This window comes from Equus przewalskii, chromosome 25 (assembly GCF_037783145.1).
Source record: "Equus przewalskii isolate Varuska chromosome 25, EquPr2, whole genome shotgun sequence".
Classification (NCBI taxonomy): domain Eukaryota; kingdom Metazoa; phylum Chordata; class Mammalia; order Perissodactyla; family Equidae; genus Equus; species Equus przewalskii.
In genome coordinates, this window is record NC_091855.1 from 11028915 (window position 1) to 11043212 (window position 14298).

The 14298-nt window shown below is 49.4% G+C and overlaps 1 protein-coding gene and 1 long non-coding RNA gene across 12 annotated transcripts in view; one reads left to right on the forward strand and one right to left on the reverse strand.

Annotated features, from left to right (window-relative positions):
* Positions 1-14298, forward strand: part of PLEKHG3 (pleckstrin homology and RhoGEF domain containing G3) — a 62215-nt gene that overhangs the window by 11061 nt on the left and 36856 nt on the right. For 3 of the 10 annotated variants that reach the window (XM_070593730.1, XM_070593734.1, XM_070593738.1), the window contains exon 2: positions 3782-3928. In XM_070593730.1, coding sequence (XP_070449831.1) covers positions 3920-3928 — 9 coding nt within the window. In that variant the 5' untranslated portion in view covers positions 3782-3919. Of the gene's footprint in view, positions 1-3511; positions 3593-3781; positions 3929-10199; positions 10887-14298 lie in introns of those variants that run through there. The other 7 variants (XM_070593724.1, XM_070593726.1, XM_070593735.1 and 4 more) reach the window with 5 other exon arrangements.
* On the reverse strand, positions 8023-11621 carry LOC139079350 (uncharacterized). 2 transcript variants are annotated; one of them, XR_011532922.1, is made up of 2 exons: positions 11176-11621; positions 8023-8930 (listed from the first exon to the last, which is right to left on the reverse strand). It is a non-coding gene; the product is annotated as an uncharacterized lncRNA (long non-coding RNA). The 2 variants fall into 2 exon arrangements; XR_011532921.1 differs by lacking the exon at positions 11176-11621 and adding an exon at positions 9059-10212 and having other exon boundaries at positions 8621-8930.

Genomic DNA, 14298 nt, shown 5'->3' on the forward strand with positions numbered 1-14298 from the left:
AGCAAATCTATTTCATGAATTTTCCAGGGTGTGAGGATACACTGGCCTAACCCAGTCTTCTGGTCTGGGTCCCTTTCCTAAAACGCCACATCTCCTTGGGTGTTTATCCAGTTGCTAACCCTGCTTTAGTGTCCTGTGTTAGATAGCTGTTGTCCTTATGCAAGCTCTCTCAGCAATTAAACATTTATTGCCCTGTGAAAAGAGTCTGGCCATTAGGGCTGGGAGGAGGTGGGGACATGTATTTATCTGGGAAGTCTGTAATACGGGATGAAGTTTTCCAGAATAATGCAGCACAGCCTTTCCTTCTTCCCTAGATCAGTCCAAGGCTGCCCTTTTAGTCTTTTGGGTCCACCGCACAGCACCAGGTATTCCCCACACGACAGCCAACTTTGGGGCTGCATCAGAGAAACCTACTTTGTCAGGGATCCCGACAAGGGGCCAAGAAGACAGCTAGGGGGGAAACGTCCTCTTTTTCCACTGGGGTTGGTAAGCTCAGAGAACACGAATCTAGGGTTGTCAGCTGCTGGCTTCCTTGCCTCACAAGGAGAGCAGGGAGGTAATGTGGATCTCAGTGAAGCAGGAAAAGGAGAGAGAACAGAGCCCTGCAGTCTTATTAGAGGCCGCTGTGCCTTAGTACTGTGAAAGCTAATGGACCTCCAGACCCAGACCTTCCAGTTATGAGACAATTAAAGCCTTTTCTGCTTTAGTTTGTATTCAGTCTTTGTCACTTGCAACCAAAGAATCCTAACTACTACAGAGTCATCAGGTCTGAATAGTTGGGAGGAAGAAGACTCTGCTTGAAGACCAACTTCAGGTCCTTGCCAAGATACCTGCATGGAATGACCGGACTGAAATAACAAATGATCCAGAGGTGGTCACACACAGACCAGTCGTGATGTAGCTTTGCCTTCCCAGCACCGTCTTCTGCTCTTGACATTTCCTCTCCCCTTCAGCTCCCCCAAATCCTCCCTACCTCTCAAGACCGTGTTAGAATCCACCTGCTCCAAGAAGCCGTCTCTGAGCATCCAGCCTCTATCCTCTGGCTGCTAGTACCAATTATAATTACCACAGAATTGTGAACTATCTTATAGCGATGTCTGCTTTCACTGTCTAGAATGGGTCTTTAAAGATTTTGTTGTTACGTGTTTAGAGTTTGTCACCTTCTTCCACCTGGTTAAAGTCAGAGATGGGGTCTGATGCTTTTGTGTCCCTGACAGGAGCCAGCATAATGCCTGGCACATATCAGATCCTCAGTGAATGTTTATGGATTAGAAACTTGTGGAGGGGCCAGCCCCGTGACTGAGTGGTTAAGTTCTCATGCTCTGATTCGGCAACCAGGGTTTTGCAGGTTCGGATCCTGGGTGCAGACATGGCACCGCTTATCAGGCCACGCTGAGGTGGCGTCTCACATAGCACAACCAGAGGGACTTACAACTAGAATATACAACCTTGTACTGGGGGGTTTTGGGGAAAAGAAGATTGGCAACAGATGTTAGCTCAGGTGCCAATCTTTAAAAAAAAAAAAAAAAGAAAGAAACTTGGGGAAACAAGTGTGAGAGCAACAGGAGTCCAGTCTGTATCCATGTAAGTGTCCAGGGTGAGTGGGTTACATCCTCCAGGAAAGCTGTCTGGTCTCTCACCAGAGGACTCTTTCACATCAGGGAGTGAGGATGGAGGAGGCAGAGGAGCAGAGGAGGAGAATGGAGAAGAGGTGAGAATGGAGATCCTTGCTTGATGGCTGAGACCTTCCAGGGAAGCTTCCTAGGTCACTGGTGTAGTGGAGAAGGGAAGTGATTCTGTGCCTCAGACATCTCTGAAACCCTGGGGAGGAGTGCAGACCAGGAGGGTGGGCATGTGGCACGGAAAGGCACAGGTCTGAATCCGCTCCTCTGTGGAAACGCCTTCAGAGCTGGCTCAGGAGACACGTAGGAGAAACTAGTGTCCTCACTCCACTGCTCATTCTGCATCCATTTTAATGCAGCTGGAAATTACATTTTCCACCAGACAATGGGTCCAAATGACATTTGGCTATTTCCCAAACATCCTACCCCAACCTTTAAAGACCAGGATTTGCCAATATTGAAGTTAACATATAATTTAAAGGCTTTTTGAGTGATGAGAAGATCTTTGACATAAGCACATACCCTGATTCTTTGAAAGCTGACACTATTTGAATAATGTGCATTCTGAGTCATTCATAAAAAGGGAATCTCTTTCCTCCCTCCAGGTGTGCTAATCACATTGGACAGCACAGAAAATACCACACAGTTAGGCCCTCACCTGTTCTCTCATTGTTTTCTGGCTCTTCTCTTTTTCATTTGCTTATGCATTTGCCTCCTGGGGCAATGCCATGTCTTATACTAAGAGTACGTCTCCCAGCAACCAGGACACTCAATGAGTGACGATTGGATGGACGGATAGATGGATGAATAAACACTCGGTAAATACCTACCCAAACAACAGCAAGAAAATTTGTACTAGTCAGGGTTCTCTCTCTCTCTCCATATATAAATATAATAAATATATTTATTTATTTAATATAAGCATATAAATATAATTAATATAAAATACATAAATATGTTAATATAAATATGTAAATATACATATATATGAAGAGATTTGTCATAAGGAATTGGCTCATTTGATTATGGAGCCTGAGAAGTCCCATGATCTGCTATCTGCAAGGTGGAGACCCAAGAAAGTCGGTGATATAGTTTGAAGGCCCGAGAGCCAGAGAGCCAACGTAGATTCCAGTCCGGGTGTGAAGGCCTGAGAACCAGGAATGCTGAGGGCAGGAGGAGATCAATGTCCTGGCTCACAGTCAGGCAGAGAGCAAATTCAACCTTCCTCCACCTTTTTATTCTATGCAGGCCCTCAATGGATTGAATGATGCCCACCCACACTGGAGAGGGCAGTCCACTTTACTCAGTCTGCCATTCAAATGCTAATCTCTTCTGGAAACATCCTCACATACACACCCAGAAATAATGTTTTACCACCTATCTGGGCATCTCTTAGCCCAGTCAAGTTGACACACAAAATTAACCACCACAAACCCTGACATTTACCAAGCATTTACTATATCCCAGGCATGTGCTAAGTACATTACTGATATAATCTCATTCTTAGAGATATACATGTGTGAGAATTACATAGAGGAAAAAATTCTCTTATTAGGTGACTTCTAGGGTCTCTTCCTGTTACAAGATTCTTTGACGTGATATGACATTAGGGAAACTAGGATATTGAGGTGGGGCTTGAGAACCTAACACCTAGAAGCAGAAATAAAAACAGCATTATTGGTCACCTCCTTCTGTGGACTGAGAACTGTGCTAAGTGCCTTACAAATATTTTCTCACTAATTCCTGAATAACACCCTATGAGATAGGTACTACTAGACACTCCATTTTCAGATGAGGAAATGAAGGCACAGAGAGGTTAAGTAGCTTGCCTAAGAAACAGAGCTGGCATTCAGCTCTGTTGACTCCAAGTCTGTGCTTTTAACCACCAGGCTTCCAGAGGGACTGCAAAGCCCTTTACCATGGTCTGGATGCTGGAGAAGGTGCCTTTCCACGGGGCCATAGGGGTGCAGGTGAGCTGGAGAGGGAGGGAGAGGGAGAGCATTGTCATAGGAACAGGGAGATTTACTGCGAGGACGGGTGGCATGCAGGCCAGCTGGGGCTGAGGAGTGTTCTGGAAACAATTCCAGAGGGGTCTCTAACTCCCATTCCCTTCAGCAGCACTTGGTAAACCTCGGCTTCGCTCCCTCTGTCTCTTCCAGGGGCAGGCAGGACAGGATGTTCTCCGAGTTCCAGCAGCAGCACCATCCCTCAGAACGCGCAGCAGAGCCGTGATTAGGGCTGAAGCCTGGTTGTGGGGCAAAGGCCTCGCCTTACCTTTCACCGCCGTCTCGCTTGAGATGTCGCAAGTATTTAGAGACTTGCCTTTTCCCCCCATCTCATCAGCTTTATAACCCTGAACACATTCTTATTTTTCTTCCCATCACTCAATTTATCAGCCCCTGGAACAAGTCTGTTACTCACCCGTGAGCCTAGAATGCTCTCTGGTGAATTGTAAGGCAGTTCACACTGGTTTGATTGGGCAGAACAGGGTGGTGGTGGTTCTTTTCTTGGGTTTAATTTGCTTAAGTTGTTCCCACCTCCTCTGCTCAGGTCTAGCGGCTCTTTGGGAGCTCTGGTGGGGTATTTCGGTAGCAGGATAAGAGTGGTTAAGAGCATAAGTTTAGGCTGCGAAGGGGGCCTGGGTACATGTCCCAGGTCTGCCATTAAGGGCCACATGACCAGGGACATGTGGCTTAACCTCTCTGAGCCTCAAAGTTCTCATCTGTAAAATGGGAAAGAACATTACCTGCCTCAAAGGATTGCTGGGAGGATGGAACGAGAATGCTTATGGAGCACTTAGCACTGCTCCAGGCACAAGGTTATCCCCATAATCTTCCCAGCAGGACAAGGACAACCACACGTCCAGGATAAGCGTATTGGGATCAGAGAATCAGGGATTATGAAGCCAGGCTTTTCTCCCTAGACAAGGGTGGAAGTGAAGAGGAAAGAGCTTGTTCTAGTTGAAAGATCCAGTCAGGGTTCCTTAAGGTGGTAAAAGCCAAGATTTTCAGGATTGAAAGAGACCCTGGAAATCCTCTGACTGAAAAGAAGGCAGCTCTGTAGCAGGAGAGTGAGAAAGAAGACGGGCCAGAGTGACCTCCACGAAGCACCACTTATGAAGGATTTGAGGTTTTGACGGGAGTGCCTGGCGGCTAAAAATAGGACAGGACTGTGTGGGCTCCGTGAGCCTGGTTGCTCCTCAGGTGGAGAAAAAAAGTTACCCCGTCCACCAGAGGGTCAGTTCCTCCTTTCCCCCGGAGGAGATGCTGGAGACATAGGAAACTGGATGGACCAGGTCCTCGTTGCCGTAATCTAGTTATAACCAACCCATGTTTCCCGTATGGTCTGGCAGAGAAACCAAAGGAAGGGTATGCAGAGCTGGGCCCCGCTGGTTCCTTGGCATGGCTGCTCTGTCCTCTGGGAAAGATGGAGAAACCAGGGCTGGGAACCCATAGGCCCCTAAGAAGAAAACATCAACAACCAAAATTACAGTTGGGAAGAACTGCCTCCATCTGCAAGTAACTGGGCAATTACCTCCTAATTAAGCTCTCATTAATCTGTTTTCTGAGGGTGATAGTACAGTACTTGGTAGGTGCACCCCACCCTGCTTGTCACTAAGGTGTTGAAGATTAAGCATTTCACATCAATCAAGGTGGAACTCTTCTATCTGATTAAATATAATAGTCTGATTTATTCCAACATCATGAGGTCTTAAAAGCCATGCCCTTTTATCTTTGGAGCACTGGGAGGGGTTGCAGGGTTTTCATTTTGAGTCCTGTGTTACAGGGAAGGAAGAGGAAGCACCAGGAGGGGAAAAGACACAAGGCAGAATTCAGACCAGTGTTTTTCAAAGTGTGGACTATGGATCTCTCTTGCATCTGAATCACGTGCCTATTAAAAATGCAGATTCCTGGGCCAGCCCTGATGGCCTAGCAGTTAAAAGTTTGGTGCACTCCACCTCAGCAGCCCAGGTTCAGTTCCTGGTCGCGGAACCATACCACTCATCTGTCAGTAGCCATGCTGTGGTGGTGGCTCACATAGAAGAATTAGGACTTACAACTAGAATATACAACTACGTACTGGGGCTTTGGGGAGGAAAAAAAAAGGGAGGAAGATTGGCAACAGACCTTAGCTCAGGATGGAACTTTCCCAGCAAAAAAATAAAAACAAATAAAAATGCAAATTCCTGGAGTCTGCTTCAGTCTTGAGTCTGAAACTTCCCACGTGATTCTTACAAACACCCAGGTCTGAAAATCTCAGGGAGAAGCAGAAAGTCTTCAGGGATTTTAAAGACACTGATAAAGGAAGTACACAGACAACTCAAAACACCATTTCAGCCAATCATTTCTAAACCCATCCCAGAAAATCTTTCACTTTAGCATTTAGCCTAGGTAAAGCTTGACCATTCCCCTTCATCCATCTACAGGTGGTGATGCAAATAGAAAAACGTCTGGCCCTTTTGGGCCAGAAGGTCAGAGAAGGAGGAGCATGTTTGTGTATAAACCAACCTCTAGATCACCAAAGGCTGACGTCTTGGTTCTAACTCCCTGGGCTCAGGTGTTGCAAATGCTGACTTAGGGCCCCCTTATCTACTGATAACAAAGGTGAACAGAAGTGATCTCCAGAAATGGTTCACACACAGCTCCCAGGTTCTTGAAAAACCACAAGTGATTGGCAAATGTTTCTACTGTAGACACTAATTCAAACAAACAGCTCATTTCCTTCAAGAGCTGTGGCTGCGAGCCTGGACCGAGCAAGGAGGGGGAAGTCTTCCTCTCCCTTCCCCACACCTTCTTCCTCTTTCTGATGTCAGACTTTTCTGACGCGGAGTCCGGACTGGGGGAAAGAAGCTACTGATAAAGAAGGGGGACCCCCCTTCCCCTGCCCAGGCCACTGTCCTCTCAGAGTTAGTTACAGACCTTCCATTTTACTCATTTCAGGAAGCCTGGGGGCCACAAGGCTCTGAATCACTGTCTTGTAAGGCATTGTATTACACTGAGCTTCATTCAGCATGCTCCAGGGAAATGCAGAGTTGGGTCTTGCCCACCAAAGATTCTAACAGGATTCTGAAAGATTCTGATTAGAGGCAGCCTGCGTAACTCCAGAACAGGTGAAAGTGGCTCACACTTTTTTTTAAATAACAGATTATTGAGATATATTTCACATACCACATAATTCACCCATTTAAAGTATACAAGTCAATGGTTTTTTTAGTATTTCAATACTTTTAGTATTTGTACCACGCCTAAAAGAAACCCTGAACCTGTTAGCAATCACTCCCCATTTCCTCCAAACCCCTTCGTCCCCCAGCTCTAAGGCAACCACTAATCTACTTTCTGTTTATATAGATTTACCTATTCTGGACAGTTCACACAAATGGAATTATACATATGCGGTCCTTCGTGACTGGCTTCTTTCACTTAACACAATCTTTTCAAAGTTCATCTACGTTGTAGCGTGAATCAGTACTTCATTCCCTTTTTATGACTGAACAATATTCCATGGTATGAATATACATTTTGTCTATCCATTCATCAGCTGATGGACATTTGGATTGTTTATACCTTTTGGCTATTATGAATAATGCTGCTGTGAACATTCAGCTACAAGGTTTTGTGTGGACAGACATTTTCATTCCTCTTGGGTATATATCTAGGAGTGGAATTGCTGGGTCACATGGTAACTCTACGTTTAACCTTTTGAGGACCTGCCACTTTTTCCAAAGTGGTTGCACCATTCTACATTCACCAGCAGTGTACAAGAGTTCTAATTTCTCCACATCCTCGTTAACACTTAGTATTATATGTTTATGATTTTACCCATCCTAATGAGTATGAAGATATATTTCACTTTTTTTGATTTGCATTTCCACGGTGGCTAATGATGTTGAGTATCTTTTCATGTGCTTGTTGGCTATTTGTATATCTTCTTTGGAGAAATATCTACTTAGAGCCTTTGCCCGTTTTTAAGTTGGGTTATTTACCTTTTCATTATTGCGCTATAGGAGTTCTTTACATATTTTAGATCAAGTCTCTTATAGATGTGTGATTCGCAAAAATTTTCTTCCCTTCTTTGGGTTGTCTTTTCAGTTTCTTGATGTCCTTTGAGGCATAAAAGTTTTAAATTTTGATGATGTACAATTTATCTGTTTTTTCTTTTGTTGCTTGTGGCTTACAATTTGAGAAACATTGCTAAAATGCCACTTGAAACTCTAGAAGCTTTGAGACCACAAAGTTTGTAGGTCGTCTTTGACAGGGATTTCCTCCAAGTTTGGGATTTCATTCCCCATCCCAGCCAGCCCTGGCTCCTTCTCCGGGCTGCAAGCATAGAGGCCGGGGGCCCTTCACTGTGTTGACATCTCCTCCCTTTCCTGAGGTCTACCACAATAGAGCAGCTGAAATGACAGTTTGGAAATGTCCTTTATTGTGAAAACTCAATGGCCTTTGTCTCTGGGATTTGAAATTTTGATGCAAATGTTGGCAGCGAAGAGTTAGGAAGGAGGAGGGGAAGGACTGGGAGAAGAAACCCTGCCATTGATTTCCATGGTGAGTCATTCCGACTCTGTGTTGTCTCGGTTTTCTCACCCATAAAATGGGGGAGAATACCTCCATCTCCCCAGCTCAGTGCGGGTACTGTGAGGATGAATTCATCTGTATTGGTTAGAACACTTTGAGATCTTGGATTAAAGGCATTACCGGGGCACAGGGTATTATTATAACAATAAATGATTTAAGAGCAGGGAAGGTGAGGCCACTAAAGCAAGAATCCACAGGGGCAGGAAGAAAAGAGGCTCTGAGCTGTGAAGAGGCTGTGGGTCCTAGAGCGCCTGGGCCCAGACAGAGGTGTGGAGTCTTAGACGTGAGAGGGTGTGATTTCTCACAAACTGTTTGGGTTATCTCACCTGAATTCGCCATGGCTTTACTGAGTGCATCCTGTGACTTCTGCCCTAAGGAAAGATGGCGATCTTTATTGGAAATAAGCTATATAGATTAAAACAATTAGAAACAACGCCAGACATTATAATCAAGTGTTGAACTAAATATAACAAGTGTCAAAAAGAAAACAGAATAGGTGGTGAAGAGCAGCGTTCCCGTTACAAATCCCAGGTCTACCACACACTAGCTGTGCCTCAGTTTCTTTCTTCTGTGACTGCAATCGTTCCTATAAAGGGCTTAGAATAATGGCTGGCACATAGTAAGCACTCAGCAGTTGGCTGGATCTGGGCTCTTGTCAGGCTCTGCTTTTGCTGGTTATGTAATCTTGGCTAAGTTGCTAGATCGGTGCCGGTGCCATCCTCAGTTATTCTTTCTGTAAAATAGGGATAAGGACACTTACTAGCTTAGAAGGTGGCTGTGAGAATGGAGGGAAACAATATTTGTAAATGGCATAGCACAGGCCGTGCAAACAGTCAGCGTTCACTAAGGAGGTATAATTACCGTCACGAGCACCGTTACCAGCGCTGGCGGAGGACTGAGGGGTGTGCTCCACAACGGCTTAGTGAAGTCAGCGGCCGCCTTTGGAAGCTGGAGTTGGAGGTAGTCAGGAAGGACTGATAGATGCAGTGATCTATCAGAGGAGGCGGGATCAAAGAAAGGCGGAAGCCCGAGGATGGACTGCCCTCGAGACGGCAGGAAGGGACTGGGGCTTCTCGCTTTTTCCTCCAGTCCGCAGCCTGGCCGGCTGTACCTGGGAGCGCAGAGGCTGTTCACCTCCGACCCCCTTCCGCAATCGCGGCTGGGACCTTCCCTGTCGGCGGGAGCAGGGCTGGAGCAGACCCTCCCCGCTGAGGAATGTGGGTCCCGCTTCCTGGGCCGCCAGGCAAGCGCCTACCTCTTCCCCCGCAGTCTGGAGCGAGCAGACCCGCTGTCTTCACCCCACCCTCCGCTGGGATCCTGTTTCAAAGTCACCTGAAAGCCATTTCCTCCCGCGCCCGCCCCGCCCCTCCCCTCCCCTCCACTCCCAGTAAATCACCTGGAGCTTGCGTTTGCCTGGAGCAGTCTTTTTGTTTTTTGTTTTTAAGGAGAACTCTGTGAGCTGTTTGCCAGACACACTTGTCTACACCCGGATATCAAATATACCCAGTGGTTCTGATACCACTGTCCCATTCCTTCTCCCTAGGAGCTGGCGATAACGCCTGACCAATGGAGCCTCTTTCTGGGTCCCATCCTGGGCTGCTCTCCTCCTGCCTTGTGCTGGGACAGCATCTTTCTTTCATGGCCTTTATTGATGAATTATTTCTGGTTTAAAAAATTATGTTCTTGCTCAAAATCCAGCCTGTCCTTATGAACGTCCCTGTCCCCTCCCCCCTACTTTCCAGGTGTGTACCTTTCCACGCCCGTATGATTACAAACAGACATAAAAACAAAGAGGTTATCTGTCTTCGTTTTACAAAAATGTGGTTTTCTAGTACACAGGTTTCCCATCTTGCTTTTTCCCACCTAACAGTCTCTCGGTGGAGCTCCCTTCAAGTTATCGGCTTCAATCTCTTGTCAGCTTCTTTGAGGTTTGGATTTATATTCGTAAAGGGTCACGGGGACCGAGTTTCGCTGAGGAATTCAAGACGTGCCCTTCTGGCTCAGAAGAGCAGAGGTGACCCGCTCTGGGAGGATCAGGATCCCCAGATGCAACTCCATCTAATGACTCACTTGAAAGCCCCCTTTCCTGTCTCTACGATGGGGGAGCTTTTGGTTGTCGGGTGCCCTCTCGGGAGGCGGTGATATCAGGTCTGTCACACCAGGTGACCTCCACCACGTGCGTCTTTGTATCTCAGAGCGTCTGGGCTGCCCGGGAGCGGCGCGCGTCGGGCAGGACCCACGGCGCGGGCCGCGCGCTCGCCCCACCTGCGGGCGCGCATCACCAGCCGCACGCGGGCCCCGCCGCCGCAGCCACCGCCGCCGCCGCCGCACCCCGGGCTCGGGCCTGCAGCGCCGCGAAGTTTCCCGGGGCCCCGGCGGAGCCAGTCGCCGGATTCCAGCGCGGACCCGAGTCTCCACCCACTGGAAAAATTCCTGGTCCGCCCCTCCCGCCCTCCTCCCCTCGCGCCGGCTCCGGCCTGGCTCCTCCTTCCTGCCCCGCGCTGGGGTCCCCGGGGGCCGCGCGCGCAGCTGGCCGCGTCCCTGGCCGCCGAGGGGCTGGCCGTGGGCGGGCGCGGCCGGCAGCCTCAGCCCCTTCCGAGAGCGACTTTCAAACTCGCGCCCGCGTCGCCGCGGCACCTGGGCAGCCTCGCGTTCTGCGTGCCCGACCCGCCAGGGCGGCGACCGCTCGGTGAGTGTCCCTCGGTTCTCCCCTCTCCCTCCGCCAGTGCAACCGGCGAGGTGGGGGGTGCCCGGATCCCTCCGAGGCCCCCACCCTCCCGGGGCACCCGCCCCAGCCCTCTGCGGGGTGAGGACTCGGGGCGGCCGAGGCGGGCCAGGGCTGCGCGGGCTCCTCCAGGGCGACCCTTCCCGCAGAGGGCTGGGGCGCGGGAGGCTTGTGAAGGAGAAGTTTTCTGTCCTTTCGCCCCCACCCCGGAAACAAAAGGAGCCAGCGCGCCGGGTGGCTCCGGGAGACTCACTTTGAAACCGGGAAGGCCGCGAGGTGCGCCCACCCGCTCCCGCTGCGCGCTCGGTTGCCCGCGGGCTGGTCGCAGCCTCGGACTGTGGGCCTGGGCAGGGTGGACTCTTCTGGGGAAGGACCCGAGCCTCTGGTCCCGGGAGCCCAAGAGGAGCCCGCAGCCTGTTCCGGGTTGGTGCCACACGGCGCTCGGTCTTGGGAATCTCAGCTCCTGTGCTGGAGGGAGTAGAGTGGGTGCCGGAAATGGGGTGTCGGGGAGCCGAAAGCGCAGAGATCACTGGCTGCCACAGTGCACCTCGACCTCGCCCACTCCTGAAATCGGTTTGGTTAATTTGCTCCCCATCTTCAGCCCTTTGGTTTGGAAAGCCAGGATAAGGCATGTAAACTTGAAATTTTCAAGACGTTTTTAGGTAGCAACTTTTATTCTTTGGAGCTGCTTTTGGAAACAAAAGAAAGAACGGAGTGGGAAATGTAATGGTGGGAGGCTGGAGAGGTGTGGCCTGGCGGAGGGCGGTGTTAGTGGCCGCCTGAAGAGTTTCATCCTTGAGGTCACTCGCTAAGCTGTTGTCAGGTGAAGGGACCTGTCCTCTGGTCTGGGGCCCCCAGGAGGGACCCAGACTGCATCACCCTACAGGGAACCCTGGACTGGGGCTTGTCAGAGTCTCTCCTGTCCTGTCTCTGCATGCAGCCCAGTCACACCCACCTTGCTCGAGAAATAATAAGCTGGGAGAGTAATGACAGCCCGGAGCGGGCTCCCACTGAGAACGTCACCTGCCTCGCTTCAGGAAAATGCCTTTCCAGCCCCCCCTGCCTGGCCTGGGAGTGGAATCCTGAGTGATTTAGGTGGGAATGACTTCACCCCAGCTATTCCCTGCAGAAAACCTCGGGAGTGAGAATAAAAAGGTGTACCCCTTCTGTTTGTTACTCGCCCCTTCCCTGGGCTCCGGGGACGCCTCAACTCCTCCTTCTGTGCCTGCTGTTCACACTCGTGCTGCCCCCACTCCCTTCCAACTCCTCGGCTCCCTGGGCATCTTGCTCTGGGAAGGGGCAGGGAGTTGGCATGGCGTAAACCAAGTCCTAGAAGCAGAGAGAGTGGATTGTTTAAGAGCTGTTTTGGGGGGCTTTTCTACTGCCTTTTATTAGAAGTGGCATCAGGGAGAGTGGGAAGAGCACTGGTCTGGGAGTCCAGCACAGCATTTTTGCCTGGGTTTTAGTCCTGGCTCTGCTGCATGGCCTCAAAGGTTGATAGAGTCGCTGGGCTGGAAGGCACCTGAGATTAGCCTACTCCTTTTACACATGAAGGCAGCAGAGCCCGAGATGTGAGGGGATTGAGCTTGGTCCCCGTAGGCCAAATAGGGACCAGAACTCAGACTTCCTGGCTCTGTCTAATCCATGCTTTTCCCCTAATCACCTGGGCAAGTCACGGATCTTTTCTGATTCAGTTTCCTCTCGAAGTAAAGTGGAGTACTTGCCTGCCCTTTCTCATAGAGGCTGTGGTTAAGGACTGTGGGGAAAGTGCTCCATAAACTCTTAGACAAAATAAAGGGCTCACTGTGGCTGAGAGTGGCTCTCAAGAGCTTTACGATTTACTGGATATGTCCCACGTGTGCCATAAGGACATAATAGATACCAGGAGCCAATGGTGGAAGTCTACACCCCTGGCCTGTAATATCTCAGCTCCTGAGTAAACATTTGCCTTACCAAATCCCCAGCTATCCCAGGGTCACTGTGTTTACACTGGGGGAGGCCAAAGGCCGTGGTGTGAGGGATGACCAGGGCTGAGGGGAGAAGGGACTGTGTTCCAGATGTGTGGCTTGCCCCTTCACCTCCACCTGCCCTCTCAGACCCTTGTGAAAGCTCTGGCGCTGACCTTGGAGAGTTGATTGTGAAGCTATCGAGAGCCATTCTCTGTTGTGTTGGAGATTGAGGGCACTCTGGTGTTGGGAGGGTGTTGCTTTTGCAGCTGCACTGAGGACTGTCTTCAGCTCCTCATTTGTCTCCCTCCCCCATCCCAGGCCGCTGCTCCGGCTCTGTCCCGCCTCTCTGGCCAGCTGCGTGTCCAAAGGCCTTTGTCCCAGGGCTGTAAGCCCGCCCTGCTTCCCTGGCAGGAGCCCTCAAGCTGGGACCTGGAAGCTGGAAATCACTACTGCCAGCAGGAAGGATCCTCATTTCCAGAGGCCCCCGACTTGCCCCGGCCAGATTCTCTCACTGACTTTTCTTATCTCTTCTTGCTTCCCCTGAATGGATGGATCATCTTTGTTTTCTTCCTACACACTTGCCTCTTAGTTCTATTTTAAAGTATTCATTCATTCATTCAACAGTTATTTATTTGGCACTTACTGTATATGAATAGAGCTGGCCAGATGCAGGGGCACAGCATATGCAAAATATATAGCCATCATGGACCTCATGGAGCTGACTTCTAGTGGGGAAGTGGACAATAAGCAAGACGGATAATTGGAATAGAAAACATGTTAGTCATAAGCAGAAAAATATGATGGGGAAGGTGGATGTGAATTGTCTTAGAAGGGGTGAGATGGCGTTTAGATGGGGTGGCCTGGGAAGTGTCTCCAGGAAAGGACCATTGAGGTCATGCCTGGAGGAGGTATTTCCCTTCATCTCTGATATCCCTTTCTTGAAACACAGTTCAAGCAACACACTGTGGCCTTGAGGAGCTGGGTTTGCAGTTGGACGCACCTGGGTTCAGATCCCAGCCTGACAGCTTGCTAACCCTGTGGTGCTCAACTCCTTTGAGCCTGTGTTTCTCACCTGTAAAATGGAGTTAGTCATCATACCTACCACATATGGTATTGTGAGAATGAACAATGAGATAACATATATTAAGTGCTTAGCAAAGCCCACAGAGATGTTCAATAAATGATCCTCTTTTATTGTTTCTCTAACCAAGTTCTGCAGGGGTGCCTCAAGATATTTAATGGCTTTGCTAAGGACTCTAGATGAAAGCTTTTCATTTCATTAGGCAGGAGTGGAGAATTAGAGGGAGATGAAAATAGAAACTCTGGTTCATGCAGACTTTCTAGTTAGTAAGACTTTCTCTCCTACCCCAGATTTCTGATGGTTGAGGATGCAGGGCGCCCAGGTGTGTGCTGCTTCCCCTGGGGGG